Source organism: Nothobranchius furzeri, chromosome 9, assembly GCF_043380555.1.
Source record: "Nothobranchius furzeri strain GRZ-AD chromosome 9, NfurGRZ-RIMD1, whole genome shotgun sequence".
NCBI classification, from domain to species: Eukaryota; Metazoa; Chordata; class Actinopteri; order Cyprinodontiformes; family Nothobranchiidae; genus Nothobranchius; species Nothobranchius furzeri.
This window is the reverse complement of record NC_091749.1, coordinates 5,050,641-5,074,132: the sequence shown is the minus strand read 5'-3', so window position 1 is coordinate 5,074,132 and position 23,492 is coordinate 5,050,641. Positions and strand designations below refer to the sequence as shown.

The window sequence follows — 23,492 nt, the reverse complement described above, 5'->3', positions numbered from 1 at the left end:
GTTGATATGGTCACATGAGCAAAATGCAATGTAAGGTGAATTGGAGAATTGAGCGTTTGATGGTGAAATGTTCTTGTTAGCGTAAAATATGCTTATTCAAATCCCTGGTGGTCTTTTCACTTTTAGCAAGGCAATCAATTTGTGGCCAAGTGAGTCTTGGCTCCATAGATTACCGATGTGTGATGCAGCAGCAGAGATGCAGCGAGATGACAGTTCTTACTGTGCAACCATCACTTTCTGCTGTTGGAACTCTGCTGGAGCACAACTCTGCTCCTCCCTCCATCATCGTCATGGACACATGACAGACTCACTAGATTTCACTGTGTCCCTAAAGTCGACGCTTTCTAACAAAAACTACAACAGAAATTTTGTTTAGAACTTTGTTGATGTTTTTAAATTGACTTAAGCATATTTAAGTCTTCCTTCCTGGAATAAAGTAGAGGAAAATCCCATCATTTTCCCTCCATGGGAAGTTTTGGTGTACCAGAAGCAAATGTTTTTTCAACCAAATATTGACCGACTAATACAAATAAAACCAGATAATCATTTTATTCTTGGTTTAATTTTTCTTTAACTGATCATTGTCACATTTTAATATTTTAAAACATTTTTACAGTTAATGTCTTTGTGTCCCTAACCTATATCTATTTGATTTGTCACGTTTGGATCTTGGAGTGGTTTTCAATGTGACGTTTTCTTCCCCTTCTGTTATTGTTAGTGTCAGCCAACGACTGTGACTCTGGGGCCAATGCAGATTTGACCTACTACACCATCAGTCCAGATTTCACCATTTCTCCTCACGGAACCATCTTCCCAGCGGGCCTGTTGGATTATGAACGGCCCAATCACCTGTACGAGTTTGTTGTCATGGCTGTCGACAGGGGTGGTGTCCCTCGCACCGGCACAACAACTGTACGGATCAGAATGGCCAATGTGAACGATGAAGCGCCTGAGTTTTCTCAACACATGTAAGTAAAATATGTAAGTTGTGGACCTAATGGTTTAGTGCCAGACTTGTCCTCTGTTCTACACAGAGAACTAGTCTGGTCACTCACAGGCAGAGAGGCACATGAGGGGCGGGACTACCCGCTCAAAAATAACCAATCAGAAAAAAGGCGGAAATGCCGACAGTACCGCTCAACGCTGTAGTTTTTTAGCTGTAGTCAAAAATGGAGTCTGGCGACGGCGCAAACACCAACACTTCTTATACGCTTCTTCTTCTTGTGGTTTTAAAGACATTTCCAAGTCGTTTAGAACAGAGGAAAGAGCCGCAGCCAACTCTAATTCAGACGACGTCTTTGTTGTTTCTGAGAAACCGAGCATTTTGGTGTGTGACGCACGCTGCTCAGCGCTGATTGGCTTGGTTAGAATTCTCAGGGGGTGGGGTTATCTGAATAGCTGAGTTCCCAGCTGGCCAGCCTACTAATGGTTAATGTTAACTCAAGTTTCCCAGTAAAAACTATGTTTTCTCTTCAGGACCGAAACGAATCATCAAATGGTTTCAATTTATTAAATTATTCTAATCATTTTTTACTGATTCAATGCTTTGTTGAACGTGTGCACCACAGTCTGAACACATATTACTGGCACACAATGTGGGAATCTAGGTGCTGTGGAGGAAAACAGAAACCAGCAAAGACACAAACCATCATAAAAGGCAGAAACCATCCAAAGTCTGGGCTCAGCAGTTAAACTATGACAGAGCAAGATTGGCTAACGCTAATGCTAGCACGCTCACATTGAAGTGGGGTTCAGAAAAAAACACGATAGTTGTGAATACCTGAACACCAACATCCCGTTCATTTGTAGATGTGTGCAGCTGCAGCAATATGGAGCAGAACCGTAGAAGCTACCTGAAGTCTGCTCCACACACTGCAGCAAGGCTACGGCAAGCCGTTGTAGCATGTAATTTACAAACAGTTCTATGAATACAATTCAGACAGGGGCGGATCTACAAAATTATTGATGGGGTGGCAGAAGAGGGGCAAACATTTTTCTAAAGTGGCAATACACACACACGCACGCACACACACACACACACACACACACACACTCAAATATAATATTTCACTGCACTGAGATATTGTACTTTGGTTCTATTGTTCACTCAGAAACACGTTTTCCTTTTCCTTTTCCCAGTATTTACATTTTAATTTGTTCTGGGTCCTCATTTAATAAGCTTAAAGGTCCATCACGAAAATAAAACACATAATAAAAGTATATCCTTCCTAAAACAGCTGAATGCGGCAGTTTCCATGTTGCTCAGCAAAACTATTTACACATTCATCAAGATCCAAAGATTCTGCCCGTTTTGATTCAATGCTGAGTACAGCCTAGCTTCATAGTCTTTTCTCTGCCAAAGCAGACTGCAAATAGGTCTTTATGAGCCTGAGAGTTGAAAAACTTTGATTTTTCTTGAATTTATAGCTGCCAGCTGGGGTGACAGCAGGGGTAGCAAGGCTTTCTTTTAGGGTGGCAACTGCCACCCTATGCCACCCTTGTAGATCCGCCCCTGAATTCAGACTGGATTATTGCCAACCCATACACGATAAAATAGATATGCCACAATTTCATTGCAATCAATAGAAATGACACGTTATTAGCATTTCCAGCAGCTTACTAGTGAACATGTTAATGAAATAATTAAATCCTACTGATCATATGTGGATACATTTAGATATGTTAATGTTGTTAATACAAACCTTAGATGTTAATGAAATATAGGTGAAATTTGTTCCATCAAATATTCATTAACTATAAATATCAGATGGAAAAGAACGAGACAACACTAATTTAATGCATATTATTGAGCTTTTTATCATGCTTTTGTTTTATTGTCATATTTTGTGCAGCAGACCACAGTCTTGCTTCCCTTGAAACGTTGTCAAAAAGAATATCCCATTCATCGACAGGATTTGATAGAATATTCAAATACTAAAATATGTAATAGCTGCAGCCCTACTTCTCTTGTTACCTTTATCAGCTTGTGACTTAGTTCAGGGCTAACCTTTGGGATGTTGTAGTGTCTGTACCAGCTGCTACTGACTAGGGTTGTCACGGTATGAAAATTTAACCTCACGGTTATTGTGACCAAAATTATCACGGTTTTCGGTATTATCGCGGTATTTTTTAAACGGTGTTGCATATGTTCAGAAAGCATTGATAGTCCTGTTCTACACAAACTGAAATAGTTCTGAAAAGGTTTAACAGTGTTTATTAAACCTAAAATAACACAAAGCCTTAGCAAAAGTGCAACTTTTCACAAGTAAAGGAACAAATAGCTTATTTTTCTGGAACATGTTACAGTAGTCAGTGCAGGTTTAAATTATACAAATCCAAACATTCAAAACATAAACAATATGTAAACAAATCAAAGAAACACCACTTGTTTTCTCATATACTTGTTTTCTTCATTATCAAACTGAAAATCTAAAACTCCAGTCCACACTTGACTTGAGCACTGTACAAGTCAACCTTAAAAAATATGTATTTAAAATAAATAGCCACTTTAAACAAATTACTAAAATAACTACTACACTATGTAATCAAATCCAAATGTCCAAGTATAAATGGCATTGAATAAGTAAACAAATCAATGACAAGGAACTAATTGTATATTTCTCTTCATCATCAACAAATAAGATGCTTCATCCAGCAACAGGGTGTCTGTGACACGGTTTAAATGCTGGCAGAGGACGCTGCGGCTGCAGTATATGGTGACTCGTTGCATTCTCCGTCAACCAAAAGTCCTCGCGTCATGCATTTAAGCTAAAATGCTAATGTTAACTTACCTTGCACTGGCTGTAGAGACGTGGGTGATGGTCACTCAGATGTGCCATTAGATTCGAAGTGTTGCTGCCTTTTGCAGACACTTGTTTCCTGCACGTTCTGCAAACGGGATACCAGTCTTCTATTAACTGTCCCTCAGCGTTTTTCAGAAATCCAAAATATGCCCATACTTCCGAGTTAGTCTTCTTTGAGGGCTGATGGATGTCCTGGGCGCTGCCGTCTCCTCCTTCGGCCATTAATTCAGCTTCAAAGTTTTGGTAACGTTGCAAACTAAAAAGTGCGTGTGCGCGCCGCGGGAACTTCAGCTGAAGCGACGGTGGCTGGTAAGGGTCACCGCGCCTAAACCGCAGCCACGGTAACCCCACCGAGATAATATAGTTTTTTAAAAACTGGACGGTTATTTTTATTGTCAACTTTTTTACCGGGGTTTACCGCTATACCGGTTACCGTGACAACCCTACTACTGACCTTCACCTTGTCAGGTGAAGTATAGGAAGTCACAGGAAACTTTAAAGTTTCTCCTGTTTTGTATTATTGTCGTAGGGATCGGAACATTTTTGTCGTGATCGTTTTTTGCGTTAACTGTAACAATATTTTTTAAATTCGTCTTGAAAATTGTGCGGAGACAAACTGTGGGGGTTCTAGCCGTCAGAATGAATGTAGTTATTTACATAACTAGTTTATTTTCTCCTTTAGTTATAATACTTTAATCACTGTACTCAGTCACCTCTTTAATCCTTCACTTTAGGATACTTTATCGTGGATTTCATCACTTGCTTTATAATAAATGAACAAATATGCAAAAGAACTGGAAACCATTCCAGGGTGTACCCCACCTAGATGCCCGGAGACTGCTGTCGATAGAAACCAGCCCCGATGCATTAAGTTTGTTGCATCGTTGGAATAAGCAAAGTAATGCTAGAAGTGCTTGATGCTGAGCGTGTATTTGAAACGCACTCTTATTGTGATCAGAGGAAGTTTTACTCCACTTCATTTATGATTGTAAAAAACCTTCTAGAGACAAATTAGCTACAGCTAAAAGCATTTAGCTACAAACATGCGGTTTTACTGTTTATCTACGTACTTGCATCTGCCCTACTGAAAAAACCAAACAAAACTGTTACTACGGAGACACTGTCAGTAAAACAACAATGTCCTTATGAAAAGCTTTGTTTTATTATTTTAGCAGCCTTACAATGTTGTTCAAATAAAAAATAAAAATTAAAAAACTCTTTCAATGCTCCACCAGAATCTAAAATTTGTTGCATGTGGTGGAAGTGATTTAAGACTTTTTCAGGAGTTGATTAGGGGCAGCAAGTCCTTGATTGGTTCATGTATTTCTGGTTGTTCAGGTTAAAATAAAGTCATCTATCAACACGTTCAGGTTAGCACTGTTAACTATGTGTACCAGTCCATAAGCCGAGCCTCTGAAACACACGAAGACCGTACAACACTGAGCCAAAAGCTCCTTGAGTTAAAAGTCGATGGAGACAGAACTTGGCTGTTCTGCATATTCAGGTTAGGCCTTACAGCTGCTTCCAAATTCAGCATAGCAGCTGCTGCGAACATCCTCTCCCTTCCTCCGTCTCGCCGCTGAGGTGCCTGCATCTTTTAATTGGTTGATTTTCTGGCACAGAGCTGTGCAGATTTGTGAGGCAGGGTCAATCAACCATGCCCACCAGCACCCTCCGGAGGCCCTGAGCCTGAACTTTGTGAGGGAAAATGTATTCTATAATTGAAGAGGTTCTAATGAAATGTGGTCTTGGTATGGACATAGTGATGCAGTTCTAGAGTGCATTTACATGCAGTGCATCTGATATGCATACATGTGTTTAGGTTTTCTTAGAGGAAGGGGATACAGTGTGTGTGTGTGTGTGTGTGTGCGTGCGTGTGTGTGTGTGTGTGTGTACAAACATCAGCAGCAATGGCTCGTGTGAGCTCGTAGGGACGAGCAAATGTCTGTGATGTCTTTGATGGAACTGAGACAGTGGGGACAGTGGAAAGATAAGCGTCATGTAGATAAAATCATTACTTTTTGCGGTTTGGTGTATTGTGTTAGTCTGTGCACACGGGAGAACAGGCCTGACTCTTGAATCAATGTGTTTGATGAAGAGAGAGGCAAAGAGAGCAAAGGAGAGGGAGGTCATTAAATATGTCATTATCCAGGCAGAAAACGTGGCCTATTTGTATCGATCTGTGGAGTTGGAAGCATGCAGTAATGAGCGCTCGTGTGTGCGGGTGCACGTTTTACCAGGTCTGGGAGAAGGCTGCAGGTCTGAACAGTCAAGTTCATGGCTGCTTTCATTTTGTTGTTTTATTTAATTGTTAATGGTGTGGCTCTTTGTGAGTGATGATTGAATCATCATGTCGTCGTGTTTTATGGGCATTGGCTAACGACTTTAGGCTGGACACCTTCCATCGGTGTGCTGTCACACCTGTCTGTTGCCACAGAAACGGTCCTGGTATTCCTCCTCGTTTACTAAACATGCTTCTATATTTACAGGTTGCTCTGTCGCCCAGACAGTGTTCCTCTCAATGCTCTACCGATGATCTGAGCAACACAATGATCTCAATCATGACACAATGCAATTCAGTACAACTTTGACTCATTGAGATTCGATGCAAAACATTTTGACAAAGCGACGGACTCATCGAGTCATTCAGATGAATACGTCTTGTTTTAAAATGACAAAAAAACTTTAATAAAACCTGATTAATAAAACAACAATAGGCAAAAATTAGTCGAATAACATTTTCGTTTACATACTGAAATATGAGGTAGTCTAGTTTCTTCTGGAATATTAGTATCTAGGTAAAGAACACTGGTGGTAACTGTTGTGTACTAAAGCTGCGGCAGGTCCCTCTTAGGAGCCATAAACAACACCGTTAAACAGCAGAAATGGCAGCAGAGTAAGAGTTATACAATAGAAAGAGATAACTACGGCTGTTTGTTTTTCCTAATGAAAATGTTCTAATAATAAAATGTGTCTGAAAAAATATATCTTTAGACTTTTAATTGAATAGTTGAACTGAGCAGACTAAAGGTATTATTACCAAACACCTTTACTTCTTTATTTAATACTTTTGGAATAAAATATGAAGTCTCTCAGATTTCGAGACAGCAATGATGTTTACATTTCCATCTCCACTGTTTTGTCTACCAACATGGCTGTGGTACTGATGCGATTTATGTGAATTGTTTTCTGCCGAAACACCCAGCTCGCTTTTCTCCCTGTTGATTTCAATGAGACAATTTTATTGCTGGAGGCAGCTGATTTATTCTTTATCGCCTTACTTTGCACCACTTGTGTTTTACTCGCTGGAGACAATGCCACTGTTACAAAACAATCAGAAAAGACACTGAGACATAAAAGTTTGCAAGAACAATCTAATTTGGAGTTAAATATGTCCCTGAAGAATTAAACGCTGTTTTTGAGTAGATGGTGCAAAGAGATCTCACCGGTCATGGAAACATTAAAACACACTTTAGAAGATAGAAGTCAACCCAAAACACTAAAAACATTCCTCAGGAGTCTCTGATACAAATAAACGTTATTCCTAATGGTAAATCCTTCTCCGACCCACCCACCCATCCATCTCTTCTTTTCTGGGGTCGGGTCACGGGAGCAGCAGCCTAGGCAGGGAGGCCCAGACTACCCTCTCCCCAGGCACTTGGGCCAGCTTCTCCAGCATAATCCCAAGGCTTTTCCTGGCCAGCCGACAAACATAGTCCCTCCAACATGTCCTGGGCCTTCCTTTGGGTCTCATCTCGATTAGACGTGCTCAGAAAACCTCACCAGAAATGCATCTAGGAGACATCTTAATCACATGCCCAAGCCACCTCAACTGGCTCCTGTGGATGTGGATGAACAGTGGGTCTACTCTGAGTTAAACCGTTAAACCGTATTTAACCACATCACCTCTGTCGCGTGGACCTCAAGGGATAAACCATCAACTCTGCTCAATGGTTAACTTTCCTGGCAGGGCCACCCAATAGGACAGTGGGAGGGTAAACATGCATACAGTGGGTATGGAAAGTATCCGGACCCCTGTCAAATTTTCACTCTGTTGTATTGCAGCCATTTGCTAAAATCAATTAAATTATTTTTTTCCTCATTAATGTATACACAGAACCTCACATTGACAAAAAAAAAAAAAAACTACAGAATTTCAGAAACTTCTGCAGAGTTATTAAAAAGAAACACTGAAATATCACGTGGGCCTTAGTATTCAGACTCTGCTGTGACACAAATATATTTAACTCCGGTGCTTTCCATTTCTTCTGAACATCCTTGAAATTTTCCTATACCTTCATTGGAGTCCAGCTGTGTTTGATTATACTGATTGGACTTGATTAGGTAAGCCACACACCTGTCTATACCTACCGTACAGCTCACAATGCATGTCAGATAAAACAACGTGGTTTGTTGAATAGAATCTAGTTTTTATTTATTTATTTTTTCTCGGCGCTCTTATTCCGATTCACACTCCAGCACAGTAGGTGGCAGAAATGCACCTAGATGTTAGATGCCACCCGCCAATAAACAAGAAGAAAGAAATGCATGTCAGTGCAAATGATAATCATGAGGTCAAAGGAACTACCTGAAGAGCTCAGAGACAGAATTGTGGCACGGCACAGGTCTGGCCAAAGTTACTAAAACATCTCTGCTGCACTTAAGGTTCCCAAGAGCACAGTTGCCTCCATAATCCTTAAATGGAAGACGTTTGGGACGATCAGAAATCTTCCTAGAGCAGACTGTCTGTCCAAACTGAGCTACCGGAGAAGAGCCTTGGTGAGAGAGGTAAAGGAGATCCCAAAGATCACTGTGGCTGAGCTTCAGAGACTCAATCAGGAGATGGGAGAAAGTTGTAGTAAGTCAACCATCACTGCAGCCCTCCACCAGTCAGGGCTTTATGGCACAGTGGCCCGTCAGAAGCCTCTCCTCAGTGCCAGATGCATGAAAGTCTGCATGGAGTTTTCTGAAAGACTCCTGAAGGACCCCGAGATGGTGAAAAATAAGATTATCTGGTCTGAAGCCAAGCTAGAACTATTTGGCCTTAATTCTAAGCTAACAATATGTGTGGAGAAAACCAGGCACTGCTCATCACTTGTCCAATACAGTCCCCACAGTGAAACATGGCGGTGGCAGCATCATGCTGTGGGGGTGTTTTACAGCTGCAGGAACAGGACGATTGGTTGCAATAGAGGAAACAACGATTGTGGCCAAGTGCAGGGATATCCTGAACAAGAACCTTCTCCAGAGTGCTCAGGACCTCAGACTGGACAGAAGGTTTACCTCCCAACATGACAATGACCCTAAGCACACAGTTAAAATAACAAAGGAGTGGCTTCATTACAACTTTGTGACTGTTCTTGAATGGCCCAGCCAGAGCCCTGACTTAAACCCCATGGAACATCTCTGGGGAGACCTAAACATGGCCGTCCACCAACGTTCACCAACCTGACAGAACTGGAGATGATCTTAAGAAACTCTTTGCACCTTTACCAATAAGACTCGTGGCTAAATACTGAGCAAAGGGTCTGAATACTTAGGACCATGTGGTATTTCAGTTTTTCTTTTTCAATAAATCTGCAGACATTTCTAGAATTCTGTGTTTGTCTGTAAATATGGGATGCTGTGTGATTAATGAGGTAAAAATATGGCAGCAATATAACAAAGAGTGAAAAATTGATGGGGGTCTGAATACTTTCTGTACCCACTGTACATGTTATCTACACATACATGATTATATAAGAAAAACTGTATAACTTAGGGGGCATCAGTAGTGTAGGAGGTAGAGCAGGTTGTCCAGTTATGGGAAGGTTGTAGGTTTGATCCTGGTTCCCACCAGAGATTGCTACCAGGGACTGGTGACGCCACTGCTTGGCAGTCTCAGGCCCAATCCCAAAACTTGCACTGCACCATACAGCTTTCTCCGAAGTGCACCTGGAAGAAGTGCGCTGTAGGGTTCAAGTGTGTACGCATGTGTGCCGAATTGAGACATGCAGCATTGCGTCATCGACTGTGACGCATGCCTGAATGCTGGTTGCTGTTTGTGCTACTTTTTAAAAAACCTTTATTAGCAACTTTCAAACAAGCAAACACTTTTTTGACAAAATTCACAACCATTGCTGTCTATCTTAACTCTAAAACATCCAGAGCATGAATAAATATCATTAATCATCCTAAAATGAACGTCTTTCATTTGAAAAAAAAAAACATAGTTGTCAGAAAGGGCACGTGAGCCATTGCTCTGCTTTCCTCTCAATATTCCCATGCAGCAATGAATTGTGGACAATGACCCTGCTCGAAGTCTGCATCAATGTGGACTTGGGCAAAATGAAAATTGTGTAGACAGGGCAGCTGTGGCTACACTGTGGATCATCATCACCAGTTTGTGAACAGGTGGATAACTGATTGTCTTGTGAAGCACCTTGGGAGGTTGTTGGACCCCAAGAAGGCATAATAAAAATGCAGGGCATTTACCATCATTTACATCATTTTATTATGCTTTTTAATTCCCCCAATTTCAGACTTTTTAATAATTTTTCAAACTTTTTCTTAATTTCTAATGTTGTGAAGCACCTTGTGATTTTTATCTACAGAGGCTCTAAATAAAAGATTGTCTCTTCTTCTTCTTATTCTTCTATGTTGATTCATCACAGATGTAGAGAAATATTTACGATCTTATTCCTTGTAATTGTGATGATTGTGGCTTAAATGTTTAAAAGAAACATCTATGCTGCATTCATTGGAGGCAGCGCTGAGGCCGTAGACACAAGAACACGTGGATGTGTACACTTCCATGCTAAAGGGGTCTGTGGAACACCTGAAATTTGTCCGACAAAATGGAAGAATAGGCTCCAAACTAAAGGATATAACTAAACTAGTTTTCCATGCAAACAGCCTGAAACCTGGTTCACATCAAACGTGGAAGCGCGGCAATGCGCTGCAAAGCGCCGTGGAATAAAGGGTGCTTCTATTTGCAAGTTTGTTCTTGGCAAGGACACCAAGTTCTACCAAGTACGGGAGGACGAGGGTGGCATTTGGAACAGAAACGTACTCCATTGTGTCCTGGCAACAAGCGCTTCTTGTTGCTATGGTTAAAAAAATGACCTGACATAAAAATAAAAGTCTAGCTTGTACCTTAAACAATAAAACAACAACAAAAGTGTATTACATGTATTTTATTTAAACCACTTTGATCAAATCTAATAAAATACTAGCATTTCCTGCACGCTAATGAATAAAAGGAAGTTTATTTTTCATCAGAACAGACCTACTCTGCTTTTATTTTGATAGTGGGTTAGCTGATTAGCACTTTAATAGATTGTGAACAATAAAACTGAAACACACACAGGAAAATTTACAGGTTACACACAATTATTTACAATAACAGAGACCTTTATCTTGTCTTATTTGCATTTCTAATATAAAACATTACAGTTATAGGGAGCTTAACTCTACGTCTAAAGCATGGGTCTCCAGAAGAATGAAAAAATGAATGCAAGTCAGTGGGGCTCAAAACGCTATTTTCTAATTCCGCTTGTTTTGTGCCATGGATTTGACATATGATGTCCATGAATTTTAAAGACTAATTTTGATACCAAGAACGTGCTTATTTTCAAACAGGGGGAAACATTATTTTAGGTATTGTGTGAAAATAAGTCCAGGGCTACAAATGCACTTCACGAAAGTCACGTCATCGAACCAGACACAGAGAAAACTGAAGGACAAGGGCTGTAAGTTCAGCAAACTTCCCACAGCAGGAAAGAACCACAATAAAAGTGGTAATCTGGTAAGTAGCAGCTAAGCTAGGGGAGAGGAGATCATGTGATGTCACATATGCGACGTGCAATTTCTGGTATATAGTCAAGCTAATTACAATCTTTTGCAAGCTGATGAATGTCAAAGTATGTGACTGGCGTGGTCGAAACACCATCATAACTTTTCATTTAAACTGCAGTACAACATATGTGTGATCCAGGGCGTAAGGCAAAGCGGATTAGAAAATAGCGTGTTTAGCCCCGTTGACTTGCATTCATCGGTCGTTCTTCTGGGGACCCATGAGCCAACGGTAAAGGGAGGAGACCTAGGCTCCCTGTTAGTTTTTTCCACTGATGTCGGAGTTTAACATCCAACATCTGATTTTCCAGAAAGAGCAGGTGAAACATTCATCTTGAGAACAAGTGTGCTGTATAAGTGAATATACCGTAATTTTCGGACTACAGAGCGCACCTCAATATAAGCCGCACCAGGCTAAAAGCTGCAGATATCTACTGCATTGAAAACGTAGTTTAACTGAACGTAACTGAAGTGATCAGTATCAAACAAAACAGAAAAGTTATTGATTAGTTTATTCATCGTCCTCCTGCGCACTGAACCCACTGAAGTCATCGTCTTCAGTGTCGGAGTTGAACAGCCTCAGAAGAGCTTCATCACATACCTTTTGTGTGGCGATGTCAGTGTCGCTCTTCGTGTTGCTGCCATCATCCCGGGGTGAAGCGGGGCCGTTTTACTGTGAAAAAAATCCTCCTGGGTGCTTTCCGTAGCGCTCCTTTAACCATTCCTTCATTAGACTTTCCAGCATCCATCCTTTCTGGTTGACTGAAGCCGCACCTCATTATAAGCCACATGGTTCAAAGCGTGGGAAAAAGTAGCGGCGTATACTCCGGAAAATACGGTAAACCCTCACAGATGGAAGGTGCTTTTCTTTGAGCTGGCCTTGATGATTCTTTGTTGAAAACCCCTCAAACAGAATATCCACGGTCATGTTAAGGTGGTAGAAAGGTCAGCCTTTCAAGCACAGCAGGTCACTCACACATGTTCACAAGGTCAGAGGATGGTTCAGAGCCATCAACATATAAATATTGGACAATGGGTTTCCATAGCCTCCAATAACACGTTTATGAGGAGAAATGGGAGGTGGCCACCACCGCCATTTTGAGACGAGGAGGGGAGTAATAAAAGTGGTGTGTGGATTGAATAATAATAAAGTGCAGTGTCGCTTAAAACCAAGACTTTTATTACAAAAACGGGATATTTACAAGGAACTAAAAAGCGATACTATATACAAAACAAACACAGATATTCAAGAGGAGGAACAAAAAATGCCAACCCAGAAGGGCATGGGGATAAACAACTGATAATATTAATATTAATATCTAAATAAAAAAGGGGAGATCCTAAATCGAGGTCAAATAGCCGGTCCAAAGTCAAAATACCATATCGTCTTAACTCGTTTTGGAATTGGGATTTAGGATTATCAACTAGCGAGCAAACCAAATTTTATCAAAGGAAGCGACCGAGGAGAAGAGAGCAGAATAAACTGTTGCCAGTCTATTCTACCCTTGGACCTTCTCAATCACTGTGAGCAAGAGAGCAGCTTTTAACAGCTGTCAAGTGATTGCTGTAATTTACCACAGCTGGGGACCGGGAGCAGGCGATGCAAAGGCCTCTGGGGCCATCTTGTGGCCGAAAAGGGGCACGGTAGGTAACACTAATACAAAGCTAACGCGGAGGTGGTAGCTAAGCTAACGGAGGTAGCAACCTAGCTACAACCGGAGTTAACTGTGCACAACACCAGAGCTTCTGAGTCAGAGATACGCCGGGCTGACCGCTGGGTAAAACCGGGTGGAACACAGAGGTTTCCAGACCTCCACAAGCCGGCAGCCGCAGAGCAGCGATCTGAGATGCGCAGAGCTGCCGCTGGGAGAACCGGGTGGAAAGGTTTCCATCCCAGAGCTCCACAAGCCGGCAGCCCGCGCAGCAGACAGAAGCCGCGATCAGACAGAGATGCACCGAGCTGCGGGGAGGAGAGAACCGGGTTGAAAACCGAGGTCTCCCGAGAGCTCCACAAGCCAATAGTCGGAACCCAGCTCCACCAACATGTTATATTTCAACCCATTTTCTAAAGTGCAGCATTATGTTAAATGCACTGGGTTTTACCCTATTACATTTAAATTTGATGGTTAAACAGTACATGTTAAAATCTAAGCTCAGCTCGGCAGTGACCTAAAATACATAAATATAATTTTACTTACCGAAAAAAATGAAGTGGAGATTCCTTGGACGCTCTATTAGTGCATTTAATGCCACAGCAAGTCATTTTGTCCAACAATTGCACAAAAATATCCAAAACAGAACACACAAACACAGAGACTCAAAATCCCGGAGCAGTTTCCAGGCCAGACCGAGGCTCTACTGAGGCCTTTCCCCGGAGCTAGCTCTGTGGTCACGTGGGTCTGATGCTCATTAATTATACAGAATTTTAGGCTTTTAATACACTTAAACAGAAGAGTGAGAAAAAAATTCACCCCCCTCAGAGTTGTCATGAGTGTAAACTAGATAATTTAAACCAAAAACATGTTTTGGTACCAGGCTGTAAACATGTTTATTTCTGCTGTGAAATTGGCATTTTTAACATGGGAGTCAATGAGGATTTGCTCGCTTCTGACACCAGCCCCTAGTGGATGAGGGTGGAACTGCAATTTTTGGTACTTCCAGTGTCGGTACCGTATCTGCTCGGGTGCAAAATCGGCTCGGGGTCCTTCGACTACCGATGACGTCAAAGTACGGCAAACCCACTCGGACAAAATACACTACAAATCTATACTGTTGGAAAGAATTTAGCAGTTTTGTTATTAAAATAATGTTTCTTAAGACGTAAGTTTGTGTTTATAATGGTATTTGTAAAATAAAACACTATATTTTATTCATAATGTTGAACTCCTCTTTGAGCACATCCCTTGAAGAATCATAGGTATTAGCAACACCTGTGAAATTGAATTTGCAGGAAAGAAGTGTGTCCCGTTTATTGAAGTATTTTGTGTTTAGTTTATGACGTCTTGTCCATGCGTAGTTCAGGTACACTCATAGCTGCTAGCCAAAACTCTGGAGTTAAAAGTTTTCTGGCTTTACTAAAATACCTGTCTGTACTTATTTGATTGATGGTAGTTTTACTTTCTATTATGTGTATTATGATTATGTAACCATTTGGCACGTTTCTAATTCATAATTTGTAAGAATGTAATCGGTGATATTAGCATTAGCATTCCTATGGGTTTTTCCATGTATATTAGCATTGCGCTAACCACTCGCTGCCAAATTGCAGCCTTTGCGATTAGAAAATCTCCTTTTGTCACATCGCAATTTAATTGCACATGCAGTTAATCTTTCAGCCCTAATATACATGCAGCTCTATGCTAAAAGTACATTTTCAAAGAGGTAATGATGGATTTCTTTGTAAAAGTTGTCCATCTTTCCAACAGAAAGATTTGCCTGGACCAACGTAACGTGATAACAACGTAATGTGATTACGTAATTCTGTAAGGTTCATGTTCAGCCAATCAACTACTTTGACGTCATCGGCAGTCGACGGACCCCGAGCCGATTTTGCACCCGAGCAGATCTTGTACTGACACCGGGATTGCTTCAGTTTTTGAGCCGCATGGTGGGGGCTTGTTCAGAGCAGAGGAACGACGAGTCACACTCCAAGAAACAAACATAAGACACAAGTACAGGTTTAGAGTGAGAGGGCTTATTCAGAATCAGGCCTGGCTCTTTAATTGGGCATGCACTTGATATTTATTATTTTCTTTTCAGCTTTATTGGAAAATCACAGGAACAAAGCTGTATTGGATTAATGCATCCGTTTTCAAGATTCTCATTTACAAAGCTGCAGTTCTGTGTTGATGGAGGATGTGTGGTGATTCTGGGAACATCAGAATCAGCAGGCAGTTATTCTTTTAAGCAGAATTGTATCTAAAAGGTTTGATTTCTTTCTTTTATTGTTTTCCAAGTGTTGCTAAATCAGTCACAGCTAGAAGTCATCAGTCGAGCCATGACTCAGCAGAACGGGTTAAGGACACAATGTAAACTGCCATCTCACAAAATATGACACGGATTAATATGAGGAGCAAATATGAAACCGACTGTTTTAGTCGGTAATAGGTTTTATATTCACTATTTTACTTATTGCACAACATTCTCATTTGTAAGTCGCTTTTGATGAAAGTGTCTGCCAAACACAACCAATTTCATTTATCTATCTGCGTTATTTTATCAGGTCATGTTTTTTTGTGACTTTTATTCTGAAATGTTGATGGAAACAAACTAAATAAAATAAACTGTTGTAGTCACAACCCACTCATAGTTTGGCTCACTTGGGAACAGATTTACAGAAGAAAATAATTTATTTTTGTCATCATCTACCTGCATCTTTGTTCTTTAGCTAATGTTTCCTTTTGCAGCAGAGGCTGAGGTGGTGACAGTGCTGTTTTTGGTTTCTGCTTTCCCAGATATCGGACCTTTGTTTCTGAAGATGCGGGCCCCAACACACTTGTGGCCACAGTGCTGGCCAAAGACCCTGATGGGGATGGGATCACCTATAAAATCACCACAGGAAACGAGGAGGGCAATTTCGTCATTGACAATCAGAAAGGTAAGATTCATTTAGATAACTTTATTGAAACATCAAACCAGGATTACAACAGGCTGCATCTAGTAAAGGCTTTTGCAAAAGTTTGTGAGTCACAGGGTTTTGTTTTCTAGTTGACTGAAATTTGAACATGTTTGAAGTAATTTGTCACTTTTTTTTTTGACAAAGTCTGCATGGTGGTGCATGTGGTTGGTAATGCAGTTCTGGAGCAAAATGGTTGCAGCTGGTTGAAAACCTGGCAGGGATGTTCCTGTTTAGATGCAAATATTCTGGTTTCCTCATACAGACCAGCACAACGACTTTGTGAGTTAATCCGTTGATCAAATTAGGTAAGTTTTTGCTCGAGACACACGGCTGTTGATCCAACTACTGCTGCAGATGGGCACCAGCTGCCTGTGATCCTGAACTGGATCCAGTGGGCAAAAAAAAAATCGATTTTTTAAAGAATAATCAAATCAGTCAAACTTTATTTGTATAGCACTTTTCATACAGAAGAAAATGCAGCTCGAACTGCTTAACAGATTAAAATGACCCAATATAACCCATATTCCCATCCCTTCCCCACAAATATAAAAACAATTGTGACAGTTACACCCCTCATCCCACACACACACACACACACACACACACACACACACACACACACACACACACACACACACACACACACCTACAAAACAGCATAAGTAAAGACTAGGCTGAGTTCAGATGGGCTAGGTAATGAATGACACACCATCAGGGGAGTCATCTGCCTCGGCAGTAGTTGATTGATGGCAGCAGCCCAGGCACCAACCCAGGGCGCCCAGGGAGGGAGGGTGGAAACTCCCACCACCGCCTAAGCACACCCCTAGGAGCACCCAGGCCGCCACAGTCAACCACCACCCCCGAGGCAGAGGGCCCCGCAGTGGAACCACTAGTATGATTAAAATAGGTAAAATGAAAATTAATAAATAAAACATACATGTCTAATGCCACTAAAATTAAAATAATAAAATAAACAAGTTAATTAATAAAACAGGAAATGCAGCTACAAACAGATATCAGTTAAAGGCTAAGCTAAAAAGATAAATCTTGAGCCTGCTCTTAAAAACATGCACTTTCTCTACGAACCTGAGGTCCTCCGGTAGACTGTTCCAGAGATGAGGGCCATAAAATTGGAAGGACGCCCCACCATGGGTACGTGTTCTGACTTTTGGAATTACAAGGAGACGGCTGCCAGAGGAGCGCAGAGGCCACAAGGGCTTGCATGGTAAAAGCAGTTCCGAAAGACAAGAAGGCCCACGACCATGAAGACACTCAAAAACCAATAAGAGAACCTTAAAATCGATCCTGAAACATACGGGGAGCCAATGCAGTGCTTCTAAAACTGGTGTAATGTGCTCCCGCCTCCTGGTCTTCATCAGGACATGTGTTGCTGAGTTTTGTAAAAGTTCTAAGCCTGAAATGCTCTTTTTGTCAGAGTCATCAATGCCTTCTGGACCCTGTCTCAAACTTTTCTCATTTTACTTTATTTGATTCAGTTAGATATGTGAGACAACTTTGCGAGCAGTTTGTGACCAGTGAAAAAGTTGTGACTGACTAGATGTGTTAATAAATAAATAAATAAATAAATAACCTGTTCAGCTCCCGTATGCCCGGTGTCAGAGCGTGGTCTGCATTGGGCTGTTTCCTAGTGAGAGTTAGACTCCACCAAAGCTTGTCTTTGCATATGCCCATTGTAAAGCTCGATCATCCGGAAGGATCCTGGAGTAGACCTGCTGCTCCTCCACATAGAGAGGAGCCAGTTGAGGTGGCTCAGGGAACTAATCAGGGCGCCTCCCTGGTGAGGTTTCTGGGCACATCCCACCAGGAGGAGGCCTAACGTTTGACCCAGGACACGATGGAGAGACTACAACTCTCAGCTGGCCAGGGAACGCCTTGGGACTCTCTCGGAAGAGCTGGCCCAAGTAGCTGGGGAGAGGGAAGCCTGGGCCTCTCTGCTTAGGCTGCTGCCCCCATGACCTAACTGTGGACGAAGAAGAAAAGTGGAAGAAAATGGATGGATAAATAAATAAACAACAACCAACATTCTGACCATGGAGCAGGTGTCACAGTAATAAGCTGTTGCAACAAAAATGAGGACACAATGAAAACCGCCCGATATATTTAGGACAGTTTGAGATTCAATTTTAATACAATTAGAAAATTCTTAGAAGCGTCATAATCTCTTTGTATTTTCAGTGGCCACTAAAATGTCACAAGTACAAATCCAGAATACCTCAAACTGAAAACGTGCATGGTTTGTATTAGTACTGGATTAGGATTTCAGTCGTTTTTTTCTTTTAGCATATTAATAAAACTGTGTGGAGATCAAAGTCACTGTCCATAGCCAATGTTTAAAATAAACCAATAGTTAGTCGTGTTTTTGGTGTCCATGGTGTAGTTTTTGCATCCGTCACCCTTCTGCTGATGACAATGACTTGATAGTTTTTCTCTCACATCACATCACTCTGTGAAAGATATGCAGATCCTGACAGGTCATGTCATGAAACCGTCGGAATATAAGCCAAGGTGTGGAGCCTGTTCCCTCTAAGCCTCAGTAACACAAAGCCCTCTGTGGTTTATAGTCTCACATGTCAGCTTCCTCTGAGGTGGGGGCAGCAGAAGCCACATGAAATAGGAGGCTGGGTTAATGGTGCAGCATGCGTTTCACTGCGTCTGTCATCGCTTATGGTTGCAATTTCATAGCTGTTCGACCTCTTTGTAGATTGCAATCTGAATATCACATTATAGAGTAAAATGATGACTTTTATAAATTCAATTTCTCAAACTTCAAGGCACAATTTTCTCTGTCTGTGATGTTCACTGTTAAATGATAGCAGCAATGATTTTATACCGGAGAGGTACGTCTTGCAGGTGCTCACCGACACCAGAGGCTCGTGTCTTCCCTAAAGGTTTGACAGAATCACCTTTTTTGTTATTAGTTTACAATATTATCTTAATAGAAGATTTTTTTAAAAATCAAGGTGACTTTATGAGGGGGCATAACCAATGAAAGGGGTGAGAGTTTTTTTGGCCATTTTTTTATTTTTTTAAGCTAGCTTGTTTAGTAGATTTTCCAGTGCAGCTCTAAAACCCTCTTGCACGATAGTATGATTTTGTTATTTTAGATCTTTGAATGAGATCACATTCAAAATTTAGTCTCACTTAAATGGCAGATTTGTAATTGTTATCTTTTCTATCATTAGGTGGAAATCTGGATCCAGTATTCTCCAGCAGCTCTAGGGTTAGAAAAAAAACACCTAAAACTGTTTCTGTTTGAGAAATACTTCCTGTCAGTGCTCTTTGTTCCTCCTTGGTGAATGTTTCTGTTCAACATTTATAGACTTTCTCACTTAGGGAATCTACGGTGGTCCGTTGGGTCCAAGTCTGCTCTTTGTGGTGCCACTCATCCTTTCTGTATGAATGCAGGTACCGCGCCTTCCCAGTGCTGTTGTGTGTGAGATGTTGCTCTATATTTTTGGACAATGAAAATGAAATATTTAGCTTGCTAATTACATATTTAGTTGGGGACATCAACATTTATAATTGTATGTATAACATTGGGCAAATATGGAATTGAAAAGTGAACTCCCGTTTTCAGTTTTTTTATGTTTGTTTTGTTTAGTTTTTTCTTTGGGAGAAAATCTTCCACAGCTCATCCTCACTGCAGCCACAGAGAAGACAGATCTTGTATTTGTGCAGAACTGATGCACAATGTGCTCTAAACTGGGGTTAAAACATTTCTTTTGGAAACATTGACTTGTTTATTTTCAATAAATTTAGTCTTTATGCTCTCAAGTAGCATTCAAAGGCACCAGTTATGTGGTAAATCAGGAACAATCACTGAGATGTTCCCAGATACAGATGTACAGAGCAGTACCCAACAGTTCGCTGCACTGAAATGTGTGAACCCGTGTGAGACATCATAATACTTGTAATATGATCCAATATCGTGTCTCAAAGAGCCCAATATTTGGCCATTAAAAGTATTTTATGATTCTTATAATGGAAGGTGAGCACACTGAATTCCTCCCACCTTCTCCATCCCATCTCATTCTCTGTGTTACTGATTAAAATCGTTCATTGCCTCTAATCTCTACTTGTTGCTGCCTCCCCCTCTCTGCATATACTAAATGTCTGACTTTCATTCAAGTGATTGTTTTCAGCCTGTCTGGCAGGCGCAGCCTCGCTGGCCTTCCTCTCCAAGTTAATTTGTCTGTAACTCACCCCAGAATACAGTCCCTGAGATTTAAGGCACCCATTACAATCTGAGAGGTCCAGTCAATATGATTCCTATAAAAACACATAAATACACAAGCAGACTTTGTTAGATCAAATGAAGTGTTTACTGATTACTACAGAAGTGCTGGTGCCAATAGTCATTCCCATCATTTATACATTTTGGGGATTTTGAAACATTTACTGGAAAGTATTCGGTTGGTCACTTTTCTGATGTTTCTCTCATTCGGGTGATTCTTAAATGGTGTTTAGCATCATTACGTCCAGGATGAAATTGTTTAGGTTGCTTGATGGAGCAAAATCATTTCATGGATATTAGTAATTTAAACTAGATGTAACTCATCACTTAGTTACTGAAAGCAAGGTGATGAGTAGTTAAACCATTGAAGTGTTTAAACATCCAAAACGTGACATTCATGCTAGTTCAGAGATTTTAGGGATGCCTGGAGCCCAGATGATGGGTAACCATGGCAACAACATTTAGAACACTATTTGAATTGAAAAAAAAACAAACAAAAACAATCATCAATGATGTAGACATGTGTCAAACTCAGGCCCTCGCGGTGTATTTGTATTTGGCCTGCGGGATCATACATCAAATGTGTAGAACTGTCCCACCAGTGCAGACTGCACTAGTACTCCAGATCTAAGAATGCTTTGCTATGTTAGCACATCACTTGAGACCACATAGCACATCCTCCTTTTCTATCAACAGATATTGGCATCCATGCTACTAGTCTGACAAATAAACAATACAAATTCTGCCTTACTCAGGTCCAAGTTTACCTGGCAACTTGGAAACCCAAAAACTGTTATTTCAACTACTCGGTAATCCGTTTGTGGTTGATGTGGAAAACACATGAACCACTCTTTAAATGGAGCTCTATGAACTCCAGTGTCATGATACACTCAAGTCACAGTATGACTCTGTGGCTGCTGAACAGTTTCTATCTTTCACCCCCGACACACTGACCCAACTTCATGCCCAAGCTGATCTAATGCTCCCCATGTTCGGCAGCACATACTTATGTGAGCAACTGAGCAATAAAAAAACAGCAGTTGTCTCTGCTGAACACCTTCACTCAGGCCTGAAGATGGCTTAGCGGTATGAGTGTCTGCACTGAGACTGGGAGATCATGGGTTCAAATAGATGGTTCTAATCTACAGTCGGGTCATACCAAAAATAAAGAGAGACCCAGTGCCTCTCCAGCTGACACTCAGCATTAAGGGGTTCACTTGGGGGATTAAACCACCAAACGGTTCCCGAGCGCCCGCCGTGTCCGGACTGCTGCCCCAGGAGATGGGTCAAAGATGGAGAACAAACTTCACACACCACTGTGACAACTAATAGGACTTCAACTTCACTGGGACAGCAGTAGCTCAGGAGGTAGAGTGGGTTGTCCAGTAATTGTGAGGTTGCAGGTTCGATCTCAGCTCTGACCAGAGAATACTGCTCGTGTGTCCTTGGGCAAGACACTTAACCCACTTGTCTGCTGGTGGTGGTCGTAGGGACCGGTGGTGACAGTGCTCTGTCAGTGTGTCCCAGGACAGCTGTGGCTACATCATAGCTCATCTCCACCCCCGTGTGGACGGGTGAATGACTGATTGTGTTGCCATGGGGGGTTGTGGAACCTTAAGAAGGCACTATACAAATACAGGTTGTCTACCATTTAATGTTAACTTAAGAAGAGATGCCAGGTATCTAGCTTGAACCAGTGTGCATGATCATAAATCATAGTGAACTGAGCTTGAAGGAACTTTGTTTTTATGCACTTTTTCTACTCCAAGCCCTGGACTGGTAAAAGAAGACACATTGAATTTAAAGTGATATTTTGAGTGTTTTGTTGTTGGCCTGTGAAATGTATTTTAGTAAAGGACTTGAAAGGCTACATATAGTACAGATACTGCAGCTTTTACATTTGTTGCTAATATGACTGGGTCCTAATCAAGTCTGTTTCACTTCTACTTCATACATCACATTGTTGTTATGTTCTGTGTCCCTGTGGTTCCCAGCCCCCTCCAGGTTTCCCTCATGCCCCCCCTAGTCACGTCTTCACTTCTTATTTAGTTTACCCATCTACAGTATTGTTAGGATCCCCTGTAGTAGAGCTCCCCTTCTTTTGGTTTGGGTCTCTTTAAGTTCCTATGTTAAAACCCAAGTGTTTCTAGTTTCAGGTTTATCAGTTCACTTATCTTTAGTTTTCTGTACGTTTAGATTATCTAGTTCGTATCTCCCTTTAGTTGTGTTCCTTCCCCATTTTGGTCATATCATCCCCTGCCTTCCAGTGTATTCAGTTCTGCAAGTCTTTAGGTCATTAGTTTATTTCTCTTTAGTTCTCCTGTGTCTTACTTCTACAATGTTTAGGTTTATTTATGTTCAGTAGCTTTGTTTTACAGGTTTTAGGTCTGGTTTCCTCCCCTGCCTGTTTCTGCTCCTCCTCTCAGTTATTAGTCTCTCCTGTGCCCAATTCCCTTAATCACCCGTCCCTGTGTATATAACCCTGTCTCGTCTCTCAGTGTTTGTTGGTCCATTGTCTCCTGTCAGTGCAACTTCCTCTTGTGCGCTCCAATCCTTTGCTAGTTTTGTTACTAGGCTATAGGTTTTTGGACTCTTTAATATCATTGACTCCTGCCTGTGTCATTCTGGGTTCCTGCATTTTTGGTCCAAACCTCCCACCCCACATTGTGACAGTTGTTTCTGATGAGTTATATAAAACACATAAAACATTGTGAAAACTAGCTGGATTATACTAAATTTGGCAGTTCAACGGTGTGCCTGAGTACAGACTAAATGACCAAGCACACATCCTTGAGGAACTCCTGTACTCAGTTTGATGGAGTGTCACTGCTGACACATTATCTGTTGTCCTACTGACAGAATTAGCAAAGGCTGAGATATTAATCCACCCAGAGATAGTTTTAATATAAACTACATCTTGGGAATTGTATTAAAGCATCTGCTTTTAATAACAGGCTTAGACAGGTGTTTGCTGAATTTGTAA

At 41.2% G+C, this 23,492-nt stretch overlaps 1 protein-coding gene across 1 annotated transcript in view; it reads left to right on the top strand.

Annotated features, from left to right (window-relative positions):
* si:ch211-186j3.6 (neural-cadherin) overlaps nucleotides 1-23,492 on the top strand; it is a 640,545-nt gene that overhangs the window by 201,832 nt on the left and 415,221 nt on the right. The window contains exons 6-7 of the mRNA XM_054732672.2: nucleotides 719-968; nucleotides 16,091-16,233. Coding sequence (XP_054588647.2) covers nucleotides 719-968; nucleotides 16,091-16,233 — 393 coding nt within the window. The remainder of the gene's footprint in view (nucleotides 1-718; nucleotides 969-16,090; nucleotides 16,234-23,492) is intronic.